This window comes from Lates calcarifer, linkage group LG15 (genome assembly GCF_001640805.2).
Source record: "Lates calcarifer isolate ASB-BC8 linkage group LG15, TLL_Latcal_v3, whole genome shotgun sequence".
Lineage (NCBI taxonomy): Eukaryota > Metazoa > Chordata > Actinopteri > Centropomidae > Lates > Lates calcarifer.
In genome coordinates this window covers 20,649,231-20,666,859 of record NC_066847.1, presented here as the reverse complement: position 1 = coordinate 20,666,859, position 17,629 = coordinate 20,649,231, and the positions used below count along the sequence as shown (strand labels likewise).

General features: G+C 41.4%; 1 protein-coding gene across 1 annotated transcript in view; it reads left to right on the top strand.

The window, feature by feature from the left end:
* LOC108892354 (multiple PDZ domain protein) overlaps positions 1-13,551 on the top strand; it is a 43,227-nt gene extending 29,676 nt beyond the window's left edge. The window contains 22 exon segments of the mRNA XM_051075957.1: positions 204-345; positions 377-409; positions 1,484-1,680; positions 1,790-1,840; positions 1,842-1,882; positions 2,786-2,864; positions 3,272-3,340; positions 4,131-4,226; positions 4,320-4,394; positions 4,654-4,726; positions 4,758-4,763; positions 4,880-5,025; positions 5,803-5,886; positions 6,999-7,192; positions 9,504-9,651; positions 9,752-9,838; positions 9,952-10,048; positions 10,169-10,332; positions 11,125-11,229; positions 11,535-11,629; positions 11,744-11,867; positions 11,962-13,551. Coding sequence (XP_050931914.1) covers positions 204-345; positions 377-409; positions 1,484-1,680; positions 1,790-1,840; positions 1,842-1,882; positions 2,786-2,864; positions 3,272-3,340; positions 4,131-4,226; positions 4,320-4,394; positions 4,654-4,726; positions 4,758-4,763; positions 4,880-5,025; positions 5,803-5,886; positions 6,999-7,192; positions 9,504-9,651; positions 9,752-9,838; positions 9,952-10,048; positions 10,169-10,332; positions 11,125-11,229; positions 11,535-11,629; positions 11,744-11,867; positions 11,962-12,108 — 2,253 coding nt within the window. The 3' untranslated portion in view covers positions 12,109-13,551.
* The last annotated feature ends 4,078 nt before the right edge of the window (positions 13,552-17,629 follow it).

The following is a 17,629-nucleotide window of genomic DNA, read 5'->3' as shown; positions in this document are numbered from 1 at the left end:
TAACATATTCTGCTAAAAGTGATGAGGCTGCTAATGTAAACCAAGCATATGGCTTCTGTTGATTACATCAACAGCTCTCATGTGCCTTCCTATCCCTTTAAACCCTACATCAAGTTGATTCAAACTTAATTGCAGTTAAATCCTCCCTTTCTCTGCACTTTTCACTAATAAACTATTTTCCAACTCCATCTGCGGCGTGACAGCCGGCGAAGCGTGAAGCAGCAAAGGCATCTCCCACCAGCACTGTCCTCCCCCTGCCAGTGGTGCCCCATGTGGGAGAGACTGATACAGACACGCTGACAGAGATTCCTGGCAGACCTGCTGAGGCAGAGGAGGAGAACGAGGAGGAGGAGGAGGAGGAGGAGGAGGAGAACGAGGGAGGTGGAGGATGAGTTTGGATACAACTGGAGTGAGTTCACTTTCTGTTTCTAAGGGTGCAGTTATATATTCAGTTAGGAATGACACTATAAATGTGTGTTGTAGTTATATTTTGAATCTAATTTGAGTCTAATTTCACACTCACTTGTTTCTCTAATTTCACACAGGCCTATCATAAGTTAATCAAGTATTATTTTAAATATGTAAAATTTAAATTACAGAAAAAAATGTGATTATGACCTGTTATCAGTCTTTAAGTGTATATTCCTAGAAGTTTCACCTAAATATTATCAATTAAATGAGACAGACGATACATCATTACACTTGCTGTTGCATGCATTATCATATAACTGCCACTAGAGGTCCCCCAAATTACATGTTTGGTTTGCTTGCTCATAAATCCCTCCACTGTAATAAAAGTGCACTGATTCACATGCTTAAGGTGGCTGTGCCTGAGCAAAACCTGAAGGACTGAATGTCCCAATTAAGCTATTAGCATCCTGCAGACGCTGTAATGTCAACTGTAGGATGAACTCTCCGCTTCAAGGAGAACAGGTCACATTCAACTCAGGCAGCCAGCATAAAGGACAGACTTCCAGCCTCCAAACACCTGGGACTATGGTGGTTGTATGTGTGTGTGTGTTAGGGAGAGACAGAGCCTATCCTGCAGGGACAAGATTGATGAGGTTGGGCCTGGGGAGGTGAGTTGTGGAGATTAGTACAGGACTGATGGTTCAACAGTGGCAGGGAGCCCAGAACAACAGGAGCCCATTGGTCTAAACAGCTATCTAACACACCAGAGACAGGAGAGGTGGAGAGAGAAAGAGAAGGGACCTGAGGGAGAACAATAGAGACAAGGCCGAGACAAAAAATAGAAGTTGTGACTGAGAAAAAAAAAAAACTAATTCAGTGGTCTTGACATTTAAAACTTTTACCATTTACTTTTTGCGCCTACGCATCTCACAAAACTCCAAATACCTGCCCCTTTTTTTAAGCAACATGAAATGAACTGATATGGAACCCCCAGGATCAAGATGAGCCTGGCACTATTCAGCACCATTGTCAGCTTACATCTGTCTGCCATGACTTCATCTGCCTCTTTCAGAGAACATAATCCAGCGCTATGGCAGCCTCCCAGGTGTCCTACACATGATTGAGCTGGAGAAAGGCAAGACAGGCCTGGGCCTCAGCCTGGCGGGGAACAGGGACCGCTCTCGCATGAGTGTGTTCGTGGTGGGAATAGACCCCAGTGGGGCGGCTGGCAGGGACGGACGAATGGTTGTGGGGGATGAGCTGCTGGAGGTGAGTTATTCTGTGTAGAGTTATTCAATCTAGATGTGAAATATTTTATCAGTGCTTTTTTCTTGTTTTCCTTTTGGTATTAACTCAATATTTGTTTTTATTCTGTTAGATCAATGGGCAGGTTCTTTATGGCCACAGCCACCAGAACGCATCCTCCATCAATCAAGAGCTCTCCATCCAAAGTCAAAATCATCTTTGTCAGGTAGAAAAACGTACTTCTTAGCTTCTATGAACACGTTTCCATGGCAACAGCTTCTACATATTATTGTCAGTAAATGCTTATAGTAATAACCTGCGAATCCTCAAGTCTATTGTAATACTATTAAAAATCCAATAGAGGGAGCTATTGTAATTCGACAGAAATATGTACTTAAAGATGAAGTCATGCAATCAATGTTCAATAGTGGCTTGCAGCTTCTTCCTCGTGTATATGTGAAAAAAGGAAAGTATTATATTATCTTAAAGATCATTAACCTACTACACCTTTTCCTGTAATTTAGTCAGTGATTACACACTGAGCAAGTTTTGAATTTACAGTGTGACACTGGAAAAGTGACAAAATATAAGTATAATTAAGTATAACTAAAACAGTCAATCTGCATACTAAAAAAACAGATTTTTTGAGTGTTTGGTTTATGGATACTATCTCCACAATGCACGCACATAGAAATGGAGGAGTGTTTAGAAGATTTCAAATAGTGAACAACTTGGAAAAACATTTCGTTTTCTCTTTGACAAGTGCAAGTCGTAGTGGTAGTAACATTTACTACAGGTATAAAATAGTTAAAAGATCATTTCTTGTATACTAACTGCAAATTCAGTATATTATAAAGAACAGTATATAGTTCATACTGTATACAGTTGGTATGTAACATGGAATTGGGACATTTCAGCTGACATATCAACTCAGACTCCGACACGTTTGACCCATGACCCTCTTCCAAACAGCCTTTACCAGATCTCACTACTTAACCTCCCACTTAACTCACATCCCTTTCCTGACCCCCTGAAAGAGACACTGTGATCAGCACACGTAAATCATGGCTCGACTGTCACGAAAACAGAGGAGCCGGCGATTTACATGAATTATGACTCTTTGAAACAGGAACACAGAGGCGCTGAACCAGATGGCTGTGGGTCCTGTGAGAGAACATGAGGGAGACACAGTGGAGCCCCACACCGAGGTACGGCTCTGCTTGTGGCCACACACATAACACACATTATTACACATGTGCACAACTGCTCAAACAGACAAATTCATGGAGGAGTTATAAACTACTAGCTGCATTCTAACCATGAAACTCACAGTAAAACCATTATTAGTATTTAAACTCCACTCTTATAAAATTCAGTTTTTACCCCATTGCTGTGCCCCTGAATTGTTTTCATGCATGTTTGCTCCCAAAAGTCACTTTGTGTGGTCCTGGAGTTCCCAACCTCCTGTGCCTGCCTGTAACTCCCAAGACACCCAAAAACCACAAACAGTGGTGTAGACACTCACAGAACTGTACTCCCTCCAGCCAACACACACGTACACACACTTCAGGTATTAACTTCATACTGTACCAACTACCGTTATGTTTCCTTACAGCTGGAAACAATTGCCGCTAATGGTGATGCTGATTCTTCAAAATATGTCCATCATATCATAAAGCTGAAGGTGAGATACTCTGGACCTCCAACAGACACCTCACACACACGCACACAAGACAACCCTGTCCCTTTGAAATACCAAAATAAAGATAATAATAGAGAGAAAGTCTTGGAGGCAATGCAATAATGAGGGAGGTGTTCACAAAAAAGTCAATGGGCTATGGCAGAAAGACAGAGAGGGAGCACACAGGAGTAGTCAAGTCTGACAAGCTTCCAAGATAGAGAAAAGAGACAGGACATTGTCAAATAAAAGGATGAATAAAACAGTGAATCAGTGAATGGGAGAACACCCAAAAAATAAAAGAAAAGGAACATTTTACCCCTTATGGTGTCTACTTTCTGCATGGCAAGAAACTAGACACAAAGCACTGAAAAATATTACCTCAAGAGGTATTTGGGAAGACATGCTGTTCGCGATTCAGGTGAACAGAGCAAATATAGAGAAAGATAGAGTGTGACACAAAACAAGAGTGAAAGAGAAGGAGAGAATGGGAGCTTTGCTTGAAAAGCTATAGCATCTGGATGGGACCCCCTTTCAGGGACTACCCATATGGTGTATAAAGCGATGGGGGATTACAGTGTAGATGCAGCAACATCTGGGCTGCTTATTGATATGACACAAAATCCCAGAAAATCCTCTGTAGGAACAAAAGATCAGAAGTGGGAAGGTTGCAGGGTGAAGTCGGGGCTAATTATCTTTCTGGAGATAATAGTCATTAGTAGTGCTTGTTTTCAGTAGCTGGCACGGCTCTGTTACTTAACAAGTGCTTTGTACTAATGCTGTTTTTCTCCAATAGGAGGACGGAGGACTTGGCATCACTTTTGTCGAGGGAAACACTGAGAGTGGAGTTGAAATTCAGAGTATATCTGAAGTGAAAGCACATACAGGCAAAGTATGTTGTAAGCATGCACACAAGAAAAAAAAAAGATTGCATAATACAGCTAACTTGAGTTCACTAATCAAAGATCTGATCTGTTCCATGCAGGAAGGCTGCATGAAACCAGGGGACAAACTCTTAGCTGTGAATGGTGAATCAGTGCTTGGGTACACTGTGGAAAAGGTGCGCTGTGCCACTGAAAATGAACTGTGATCTCTATCTTTTACTGTCTTCAGAAATTTGGAAAGGATTTTTTTACCCTATTGTATTTAATGTAACACAGTTCAAATACAATCCCTAATATTGGTGGTATATTCAAGGACTGAGTCTGATTAGTAATTGTACTGTGTTGTAGGTCAGTTCTCTACTGAGAAAAGCCAAAGGTCCAGTGAAGCTAACCTTCTCTACAAATGAGACCTCCTACTCCTTCTCCTCTCCCCAGTCAACCTGCCAGGACGGGGGTTACGCAGATGGAGTCCTCACCAGCCTACCCAGCATGCCCAGCGCCGCCACGGGTACAGCTGAGTCTAGCAGAGGCCGAGGCAGTCACAAGTGAGTCTCCATACAGTTAGTTTTTGATCCAGGGAGACCACATCTAACAACTAACAACTAACCTGACTGCCTGCATATTTTTTTACATCATACCTCTTTTGCTTCCTCTTTTTTAGGCCTGAGTCGCTCCTCCACCCCTTCCACTCTGGCCTGTGACCCGGCGACCTGTCCCATCATCCCCGGCTGTGAGACCACCATCGACATCTCCAAGGGCCGCACAGGCCTGGGCCTCAGCATCGTGGGGGGCTGTGACACCCTGCTGGTAGGAAACCAAAAAAATATATATATATATATGAAAACAAATCTGCTAATGAGGCCGTATCACTTTACTACAGAGCAATTCTGATAGGAATGGAATATTGTTGCTAGTAGAGGGTCACCAGAAACATCCTGTGAGTCAAGTACATCCATAACAACACAAACACTGTTAATAAATTAAGTATTAGCAGTTTTTACAGCCTTCTGTAAAAACACACTATGAATATGTAAGTATTTAGAGCTTAAGAGACTGTACTTTTTCAGTTCCCACACACAGTGCCACCCACTTAGAATCTTTGGTGGTGGTATTACCCAGGTTTGAAATAGCCGTGGCGACTCAGGAATGTAGGAAATGATGTTGTCACAGCCCTCCTCCTCCTCCTCCCACTCCTGCCATCCTCTCCTCAGCCCCATCTATTCTGTCTGCTCAGTCAGGCTTGGGGGGAGCAGCTCTTTTGTCTGACCTCAGCCGCAGCAGACAATATCCAGCCCTGGAATGTAACCTCTGAACCCCAAATGACACTCACACTGGAAAGGCAGAGAAAACACACTAGAAGTCAGGAACATACACACTGAGAATACAAAATAATGTCTGTCTGCTGTCAAATACTAAAAGAAATTCACACACACATAATTTTTTAAAGCAATTCTCTTACCCAACACATGTATACTTATACAATTACTTTATCTATAGTCTTCTCATTTCCTCTGTGTAAACAATTACTGTTCACCCTTTTCTCCTCTCACATATTTATTTGCTCTTTACTCTCTTTCTCTTCAGGGGGCCATCATTATCCATGAAGTTTATGAAGAAGGGGCAGCCTCCAAAGATGGCAGGCTATGGGCAGGAGACCAAATCCTGGAGGTGCAGTGCAGTATAATCATCACATATGACCCAGATAAAAAGAGGCTGAACACATTTGAATAAGTGAGACGTGGCTGCCTGAGGAGTTTCAACATAAAAGCTTGAGTTTCAAAGTTCAGTTAAGGATCAAATAGTTTAATATTACAAAACTGTGTGATAACTGAGCTGCTGTAGCTTTCAAATGTAAGTTATATCATTATTTGGCAACACAAAAATCTAACTAATACCTGAAGCTTTAGTGAGTCAATATACTGAAGAATAAAGTGATTATGAGTAAAAAGTCAGGGGAAAGTAACCACTTGTATGAATCTTTTATGTATTATGAGGCTTGACAAGTTAAGTATCCCAGCTCAACTTGGATTTGCCCTCCATTTGACCTCATGCTTTGTCACAGAGGGAGGGCAGGGGAGGAGCACAGGAGTTTAGTTATGGTAGCTCAATCAGAAGACCTGAATTGAAAGGCACACACATGCATGCACGCACACATACACATGCCCTTATGACTTAATTACCCTCCACCATTCATTTCTGTCCCTGAGCCAAGCTGTTGTGTTTAGAAAATAGGGTCAGAAAGGAAAAGTGAAGAGAGCGGTTTCCCAGTCCACAGCAATGCCATTAGCTACTATGGGAAAAAATCTTTTGCATGCCCATGGCGAAAGCTAATGGGGTATTTCCCCTGTTTAATGTGGTAAAAATAAAAAAAAAAAGCTGGACATGGGTCTTTAAACTGATGAGTTTAACTTCTCACAGCTTTGTGGGAAATCTGCTTCCCTTTAGTTAAAAATTCAGATGTCTTAACATCAGCCTGTGGTTTAAATACTATGATCCAGTGTCCAGATATCTCAGCAGTTTCTTCTTTTACAGAGGTAATGTGACCTCTGTGGTTATAGGAAAATTCTGTTTTAACATTAAATTAGGCTTAGAGTCCTCTGCCGCTTTCACTTTATGTCAGGAATAGAAGAATACAAATTTGCAGAATTCCCAAAAAGGAAATGTGCTCAAGAGATTTTGTATTTATGAATTTAAAATGAATCTGAAATCAGAAGGTTTCAGCCAGACTAACCCTATATTGCCGGAGCAACACCAACGCGTAGCTCTTTTTCTCATCACAGGTGAACGGCATCGACCTGCGCGCAGCCAGTCATGATGAAGCCATCAATGTGCTGCGGCAGACCCCGCAGAGGGTTCGGCTGACAGTCTACAGGGACGAGGCCCAGTACAAGGAGGAGGACCTGTGGGACTCTTTCACCATGGAGCTGCACAAGAAGCCTGGTCAGGGCCTGGGCCTCAGCATTGTAGGGAGGAGGTGAGAGAGATTTATCATTAGCACCACTGCTTAATGCACAGTGTGCAGTTATTAATGTACAACAGGAGATTTACTATAATGCTGAATGAGCTTTACAAATGAAAATAGCTGAAAAGCTATGCTTTTTCATTAAAGCTAGCTTTGCTTGTTAACTAATAATTCTATAAATTAGCCAGTTTGACTAGAAACACTAGAATAATAGAATACTGGTCATTTTATGGAGAATAACAAGTCAGCACAGACAGTACAATATAATTATAGGAAGTATAGACTAGTACAAGTAATGCAACAACAGGTCTGAGTGCCAACAGTTATTAATTGTACAATTTTTCTTTTTTAATGCAGATCGCGGGATCAGAGGTAACTTATTATTAAAAACTAGAAAGTAAATAGACTACCTTGTGTGTGTTTTAGGTATTATATTCAGTGTTTACATATAGGTTCAGAAAAATTCCTATTTCCCCAGATGACATGTTTGTGAATCACACAAAAACAAGAACAGCACAGAAGATGAAAGTCCTGAATTCTCAACTGGAACACATCATGCTTAAATGGTGGCTTTTAAATCCTATTTTATAGTTGAATGAGTGTTTATCTGCTTGGCTGGATTGCTAACATGTTGAACATCAGAGAAATGAGAAGTGAAAAGTCAGCAAATCAACAGAACTGGTTTCAGTTGTTTTCGGTGGCAGCCAGTGGCAGCCCCGACCCCAGCATATTGCCAGAAACAAGGTTGTAACCACGTTCATTGTGTAGAGGAATGTTGCTCCTTATGTTCCCACCAGGGCTGTGGAGGAAGATTTACAGAAGTATTACCAGGACGTGAGCTGGCAAATTGTCTTACACATAAAATCAACTCAGGCTTTTATTCTGGTAGAGCGTTTATGGGTTAAAGCACATGTGGGAAAAGGCCTGCTGGTCCACAGGCTGACAGTCTGCTGTGTGGTGATTCATCCCACCTTTGGGATCAGCCTTAGGAAAGGCTTGTGCAGACTATACATGCACATGAAGTGCTGATAACGTGTATTGTATGTGTGTTTTTATACCTTCTGTCTACAGTCAACGTATTTGGGTGTATGTAGGGCAACTGCTCTAAAATGCAGGGCAAAAGGCCCAAGTTAGGGTCAAAGGTTGAACAGTTTGGACAGCAGCAGGCAGATCAGCTTTTAATGTAGTTGTAAACATTTGCCTCTGTCACAGTGGTTTTGCTAAACAAGTGGAAAAAAGCAACTGAAATGCTCAATGGAATGGAAAAGCAGAAACATAACAGACAACCTAAAATCCTCTGCTAAAATGGAAAGCAAAAGCTAGCAGTTAGTGGTGAGGAGTTGTGACAGCCAAGTATCTCTGGCACTGGGGACTGAGAAGGATCGAGTTGCCTTGCTTCACAGCTTCTACTTTTGTTAGTTTTTATCCACATGGAGACTGGCACCTAAGATATGCAAAGTCCACAGGAGAGATGTGAGTTCGGAAAAAGACGTGGGCTTAGGATTTGTTGTCTTCCCTGTAGTTAAGTTAATGTCCCAGTTGTCTGTGCTCAGAGAGAGCAAAGATTTTGACTCTGTTGACCTTTGACTGCAGCCAGACACTGACATACTGTATTTTCTGTGACAACTCTAACTGGTGTGTGAAAGGACATTGTGAAGCTTAGATTTAGGTTTACCACAAGATGTTAGACAGTGGCAGCCTCAAAGCCAAAATTTGGTCAAAGCTCTAAAAGCATACGTGGTGATGAGGTGGCCCAAGCAAGAAGCAGCCATCACAGCTAACTCTGATAGGTGTAGACACCTGTCTATCAAGCAAATAAGCCCAAAAACATACTCAGGCTCAATATATTGCTAATAGAGCAGTAATTATCACAATTCAAGAAAATAAAATAACTAAAAGAGGGATGAAAATGTCTTTTCTAAATAATGTAGGGTAACTTCTCACTTCTGTCTGACTGCAAAATGTTCACAGTAAGCATATACAGGATCCAAGATGGAAAACACATTATTGAGGTCACAGCCGGTGGGTAAACACACACTCTTTGCTATTAAATATTCCATTTTACCAGCTGTTTGTCAGTGGTTTTCCAAAAACTATGAGCCACACTTGTGCAGAAGTCCATTGGAAAAATGTGAAATTGCTGGATCAATAGTGTATCAGTTACAAGTTCAAAAACAGAACTCCCTCGGAGAAAAGCGAATGATACTGAATTTTTCTCTACTAGCTGATCTTAATCGTATGACCCTTCTCAGCAAAGAGGCGCATACAGTTATACACGTGTTATCTCACCGCTGTGCCTTTTTCTTTCCATCTCTCCCACCAGGAATGACACAGGAGTGTTTGTGTCTGACATTGTGAAAGGAGGCCTGGTGGACACTGATGGGCGACTGATGCAGGGCGATCAGATCCTGTCAGTCAACGGTGAGGACGTCAGGTCGGCCACTCAGGAGGCCGTGGCTGCGCTGCTCAAGGTAGATCTACCCCACTGGTCATTAAAAAAAACACAGATACTCAATAAAACATCTGCTTTGGACAAATAAATGAAATATAATGTGGTATCTTGTGTTATAGTGCTGCGTGGGGCCTATAAAAATGGAAGTGGGGAGGTTTAAAGCTGGCCCCTTCCACTCTGAAAGAAGACTGTCTCAAAGTAGCCAGGTAATTTACCACTCATGTAGAATCTAGGACAAGCGGAAACCTCTCTTATCAAGTCCTTGAAAACAACAGAAAAGGAAAATAACAGCTCTGTATGAATGAATGAATTGTTTCAGATGAGTGAAACAGGCAGTTCCAAGGTGGCCTCTCAGTCGTGCTCAGACTCTGGAAACCTTCCCAGTGACCCTGACAAACTCAGCCGGAGTCAGGAGTGTAAGTATCCTCAGTTTGCATCCTTAAAGTAACAAACAGATATTAATTTGTGAAAGCCAGCACGTAGGAAAACGTTCAACAGTCTGTTCCAGAAAAGTGTTTGTTTTTACTTCCTCTCAGCCCCAGAGCATCAAGACACCAGAACAGTGGAGTTCACTAAAGGTCCCAACGACTCCCTGGGTATCAGTATAGCGGGCGGAGTGGGCAGCCCTCTGGGCGATATACCCATCTTTATCGCCATGATGAATCCTGTTGGCCTGGCTGCTCAGACCCAGAAGCTCAAGGTATTAGACTTCCCCTTCCCTCTCAATAACCTTTTTTATTTGACTTTTAGCAGAATGCAAAACTTTAAAATTTGCATACCAGTAATTCTTGTGTGGGATTTAATGTGAATGTCAGTTACTTATACAGCAAGCTCATTCCCACTCAGTTAAGCCAGCTGGTGAATCTCAGATCCTCCCATAGGTCAAGAGCCTACAGCCTGTAGCAGTGACCTTTGCAGTCAAACAACAGAGAAACTAACAATTGTATCTCTGTGTGACGCAGACTGGAGCAGGACAATAGGCGTCGCGAACATGGACCATAAATCTCCCACTCCTGCATTCAGATCATTAAGCCTACAGAAGGGCTCATTGAAATGAACAGGGGAGGAATCCTGAATAGTATATTCATGCTGCTTTATCTTTTCAGCCCGAATGAGAGATGAGAACACTACATAATGACATTACCCAGCTGAACACAAGCATAGCTTTGAATTTATATGGCGTGGTGAATTCAATTTTCAAATAGTATTAGCCAAAGTCTCATATCCTGTTATTTTGCAGTTTGTTAGACTTTAAGAAGTTAACACAGAAGCCATAGAAAAAGCAGCAGTTTACCAGCATTTCCAACCCAAACGCTGATATGGTGCAAACATGGAGCGAAATAGAGCTGAGCAAAGAAAACCTAAGCTGTATCTGCAGTTTCACAACTTCCCCTTTTAAGAATCTAAAATCCAGCTCCACTGCAGAATGTGCCAGGTTGTTTTCCTCTCATGCACCCTTTCAAATTGTACTAAACTCTCATTTTTTTCCCAGATCGGGGACCGGATTGTCAGTATCTGTGGGACCTCTGCTGAGGGCATGAGCCACTCACAGGCTGTCACTCTGCTCAAGAATGCCACGGGCACAATACAGCTGCAGGTCTCCCTGAAAGCACACACACACACACTTTCTCACCCTTTCTGTTCTTATTAGATAAAACCCAGATACACAGTTAGATAATCTGTAGCTGAACTCGTGGTGTTTACTTCATTTTATCTGCATGCACAGTTTTGACCCGTGAAGAGCAGTCGAAGGTTACTGGCGGCTGACTTTGAAGTACCATAAAACCTGTCTCCCTCATCCAGCATTGCCACCATCCTATCAGTCTTTATCTTGTCAGTAAATCGAGCCAACATGATGTAACACTGTTGTGATTATTTGTGTGTTTGCTCATGCACCTGTAGGTAGTAGCAGGTGGCGACACGACCGTGACGGGTCCCTCACAGGATCAGGCAGTTGGAGGTCTCACGCCCAGCTGCATTTTCCAGGATGACCTTGGGTATGAACTTCTTATTACAAAGGGACTGTATCCTTTGGGCGTTAGTAGCTCTTGGTTGCTTATTTCACTGGCCTCTTTTAATAATACTGGGGGATGTCTCTGTCTTTCCATCAGCCCACCTCAGTATAAGACCATCACCCTTGAAAGAGGACCAGACGGACTAGGTTTCAGTATAGTTGGAGGGTATGGCAGCCCCCATGGAGACTTGCCTATCTATGTCAAAACAGTTTTTGGAAAGGTAAATGGAGCAAGTCGCAACAATTTATCTTGCAGAACTGACAGACTAGTGTGTTATTAATCAAAATCTTATATTCACCTGTGTGTGTCTTTAGGGAGCAGCAGCAGAGGACGGGCGTCTGAAACGAGGAGACCAGATAATGGCCGTTAACGGGCAGACTCTGGAGGGCGTCACTCATGAAGAAGCCGTTGGCATCCTGAAAAGAACCAAGGGAACTGTCACGCTCACTGTGCTATCATAGACACACATATACAAACACACTGTAACATACACACACTATCTTCACTGCTTTTCCAACACTTCCAGTTACACCCAAAGTTAATCCACACCTACAAGACTGAAACTTTGAAGTAGCAACACAGATCACAGGTGCAGCGTCACGTCTAGCAGTTGTAGAGCTCACACCAGCAATATTTCACAACTTGGTGATTGTGTTAAAATCTGGTGGTCTGTGAAAATATGCAAACTCAAATATGAACAACCATACACTGATAATCATGAAGTAGCATACTGCTCAATGTAGCTTTGAACACTGTGATCCATTTTTAGCCTATTTTAAGTAGACTTACTTATGTCATGATAAGCCTTTTTATCACTAGAACAATCACCCTTATATCGTATATCTATGTGCAAAGTAGATATATGAATTGTTAAATTTTTTAAGATATAGTATAGTATAGTATACATTTTTAAGTAGTTGTTATATGTCTCAAAGATGTTGTAAATAATATTAGAAACATTCCATGGCTCTGGATTCACTGGACACTGTGGCTAGTATTTTTCCATTTCCTGTACAGAGATACATGGATTGTGTGATCATTGTTTTCAGGAGTACATTTTACAATTGAGAACAAATACCCTTAAGCAATATTAGGATATTTCTTCAGAGGAGAGGCCTGTTTTTCAAGCTTTTTACAGTCTGAGGTCTACTTATATAGATGACCTCACACTAAATGCAGAGCATGAAACAACATGAAAATACTCTAGAGGCAATTAACAGATTAGCAGGATTTAGTTAATGACTATATTAGCTGATGACAGCATTATTTGTCTCTTACATTGCACTGCTGTTGGCAATTCACCATACTTTGAATTTCCTGAAAGGCTGATGCTGCTGTAACTGGTGTTAATCAACTTATCATGAAGCCACTGTTGTTTTAGCCAAAGTGGCTAAGAGAGCATTTTTCAAGTGCTGAAGGCTAGATGTCTGGTATTGTAAATACACTGTGTGTTAACACATTTCTGAAGGGAGAGATGTGAAGTGTGTTTTTAGTGCACACTTGTGAATGTGTGCGTGTGCGTGTGTGACCTCCTCACTGAAATATAGTGCTGCTAAAGCTGATATATAAGGTATTATGTCACAGTATTTGGATTTTTTTTAAGTATTACATGTTCACTTAATGAAAGTGCACAGAAAAGTAAATGAACTGCTATTTAGCTTGGAAAGGACAAATAGTTGTTCTTATCAGATGGATTATATAACAGACCTGAGCTCATTTTGACCTTATTGTTTACCCAAAACAAAGACATCCAGTGTGTAGTCCTTATGCATTTGTTGTGGTCTAGTGTCAGAGACAGTCGTCTGTTCTCTGTCTTATTACCTTAAATGTTACTCTAGTACTGTCAAAGTGACAGTATTGAAATTATTCACACTGAATTAAATAAAAGTGACCTTTGGATTCAATCAATGTTCCACTTTTGCATTGTCTTGCACTTTATTTTCCAGTTAATGTGAGTTAAGACACATGCCATCATTAAATACACCAAGAAAACCACCCCATCAAACCCTCAGCCAAATGACCATAAATTTAAATGCAACCATATAATGTTATTTAATGAATAAAAGTCACTGAGCATTGTGAAATGCAGGGCAACACCAGCTCTTCTGTCTCACTGCCCCTGACTGAATGCTTGGGTTATTGTACAGTATACATCACGTCTGCCGCACATCACTTAAATAATTTTTTATCTGGGAGATAAAAGCAATTTACTGTCACTGGAGGTCACATTTAAATGAAGGGACAATAGATCTAAGTCAGGAGCTAAAGCACGTTAAAATGAAACGTACATGAACAAAGATGTATTGATAGGGGATAATAAGGCCATGTGGAACAGCACATATAGTCTTGCTTGAATAGACCCTCTGTTGTCACTTGAGACTTAATAAAGCCCACATAGATGGATAAAATTTGGCATCTCATCTGTCTGACAAGCACAGCTGCTTCACAGCCTGTCATGTGGTTAGTGCAAAGCTCTATGCATGAAGTCCATTTCTTAAGTTGGTTTACAGCAAACATGGGGGCTACCAATTAATCACGAGTCAAGCAAGACCGTTGAAGGCAACTGTCTAAAGAAGTCTGGGGCTTGTTCAGATTCAGTAGACGAACACTGCAGTACCCTTATGGTGGACATGCTCAACTGTTGAGTGACTCCTTCACCCCTGAGGTTGAGACTCAGAGCTGTTACCTGCAGCTGCTGCTAGCTAAACCACAAGCTAGCTACAGCCCCACACCCAACAGCTGAGCTTTCACCAAAGCACCTGTTGCTTTTATGGTCCCAGTGGGTTTAGAGGTTACCCAACCTCCCCTCCAGGTTCAGGAGATACTGGCTGGTTTACACAAGGCCTGTCTGCACAAGCCTCAGATGTACGATCAGATGTTGCCACTGTGTCGTCATGCTTGACTTCAACGTGGGCAAATGGTGTAGCTTTTTCTGGGACAATGGCACCAAAGCTAAAACACTTAAAAGGCCTGAATTATCAAGATGTCAAACAGGCCCTATCTGCATTTCTGTGGGATTTTCCCACGAACTTCTTTCTTGACCTCATAAACAAGAGTTATAACAGTCACTTTCTACATCCTGTTGCATACAAAATACCAACTGCATAACTAATGCGCTTGACCCTGCAGCTTTTGATGCAGCCTGTGAAATAAGTTTGTCGCCGCCTGTTCAAACATTTCAGAGCCAGTATCACCATGACTCACGCTAGCTCCACACTGGCCATCAAGAGGTTAAGCAAACAGAAACCTATAGCTGATGATGGGGCCGTGATGACTCAGCAAACATGCCTAATGGGACATCATCATCCGGTTTAACTGCTTGTAAAGGATTGGGTTTTTGTTTTTTGGAATATCAGAGAGCAAATAGGGACAAGGTGGAGGAAATAAATGTGGTGGTGGAAATGACACCAGCAAATACAGAGCATAATAGCTACACTTGAATTGTTGGTCTGGTATCTGATGTGCATGTCAGTTTACTAGGGGGATTAAACTCTCTCAGCAGAATCCTTGTCACTACTCAGACTTCTCGAGAATTCTCTCAGCAGATCCGTCTCTGCCAAGGCCAACAATCTAACCATTCTCCATAAATGTCAGTTTCTTGCTTGCATTTTATACTGACAAAACTGGACATTACAAAAAATCTCCCTAAATAATTGTTATGATCTTGTAACTCCATGACTGACAATAAGTCAACTATAATTATGTAATGTCAATCGGTCTGCCTGTTCACCACTTTGATCCACACTGAAATATCTCAACAACCACTGGATGGATTACCATGATGGTAATCAAAGGTGGTGAACATGGTAAATATTAAACCCATAATCACAAAGTTAGCATGCTAGTATTAGCATTTAGCTGTGCCTACGTACAGGCTCACATAGCTGCTGGCATGGTTATATATTATTATCCTTTTAAAAACTGGCAGCTGATGATTCAAGTTTCACAGAGACAAGTTCTCACTTGATGCTATGAGGAAATGAGTATTTCTTTACAGCCACCATTTGTTTTTCTAACGAATGTTAAAATCATTTTACCATACTTAAACCTGCCCTGACATAACTGTCACAAAGCTTTGATGAGACAACACTTGATTAAGAAACATCATTCATCTCGTGAGTACCCGATCTGCCTTGCAGACTCTCTAACATCATGGAAAAAGAGTCTGCTATCTTTTGACTGGATCAGACATCTCCTTTACGTGGTGAGTGTCTTTCTGTCTTGGAGAACAGAGGGTCTTAAAAGGTCATCTTTCCGAGCCTGCCCTCACAATGACAAACTCTTGAATAGGGAAACTAGCAAACATAATTAAATTTCCACTGTGGCAGCGGTGTAACATTGCTGCTGGATGAACACACTGCTCTACAAGAAGACAATACTTTCCCTTCACTGGCTTTGAAGGAAATAGCAACTCAAAAAGCTCTCTGAGGCAATCATTTGACCTTCCCTGCGCGGTGTTCTCTGTCACCTCAAATCTTTACTTAGCTGTCAGAAAGATTAGCACATCACAGGCACACACAATCCTCCGCACTGTCTGAGTCAGCATACATTAGTTGCTCTTTAACAGTCCTTCCTCTTAACACAATGGTGTAACTGTAGATAAATTGGGAGGGGATGTTGGTGACAACAATCCATCCACTGGAGACAAACATTTCAAATGCCAAAAGCATTTATGTCAATGAACATGTCTACCTGGACCTGATGTACGGCAAATCAGTATCATTGAATGACTAATAAAGACTGGAATGTGAGGAAGAAACTAATTACTCCGGTTCCTTGTTTTTATAATACTGGTTTGTATAATTAAACTTTATTGAAGTAATGATTAATGATAACTACAGACAACTGGAAATGAGCCCAAACCTTAAGGGAAATATTACCTAAGATTGATAATCAAGTTTTACAACTCCAACCTGGAGTGAGGAATTATTGCTGGTAGGATGAATAGGCAATGAAGCAAGAAACATTTGCATGACAAATTTTACCCAGCCTGGCTTAAATTGCATTTTGATTTGTTTACTCTAGTTATACATATCTCACTTTGGCGTCTTGTTTCCAGACCAAACAAAAAGATATATAACTATCTTCCTTTATTTAGATGGTAAACAGTTGAGATACAAACACATACTTTCCTTCTTTTCCATAACCCCAAATTATGCCAGAGTCATACTTTGCAAGTAGGAAGCTTGATGTTATTGTGATTTACGGTGAGGTTTTCCTCATTACAAGGATAGCCACGGGTCGGCACACAGTCTTACGTTCTTTGACTGTTAAAATAAACCTGGGAGTTAACCCAAAGAAGTGATGACATCATGCAGGATTGGATTTCCTGCTCACCTTTAGTGTGTTTGCACAAAGTGGAGTGTAAGGGTTGAGGAGTGTGTTTACACAGACAACAGAGCACATGTCCAAAGAGGGAACACCAAACACTGACATTAAATGTTTGGTGTTGAACACTTAACTGCAGTTATTACATGTTAGTGATACAAACAATCAGTCAGCTAAGACTATAACAACACAGTAGACAGGACTGTTTTAATGGCCAATCCATGTAAACTACAATCTATCTCTGTCTGACCGTCCGCCTGATAACAGGAAGTTACTTCACCATAAAGCCACTGCCTGTCTTTAACACACCATGTGTCTCTCTTGGAATGTTTGCATTTCAGTTACAGCTTCAAATTACATCACTGCGGCTGAGCGCTGATAAAGCAGAGTGTGTAATCATCGCTTTATGAGCTGTGTGTGAAGTAATGTGGTGACACAGTTGCTCTGAAATGTTTGTAGAGCTGAGGGTGGTAGAATCACCTTTGTTTGGCTGTGAAAGGTGCACATATCTGACCTTGTGGAAGGACGTGGCTGCAAGGCTGTTGAACCAAGCAAGAAATCAAATGAAGCATGCCAAGTATTGCTCCCTTATTTGCAAATAACAAATAGACACACCATTATTATTGAGTTAAAGTGGTGCTTTAAGCTCAATGC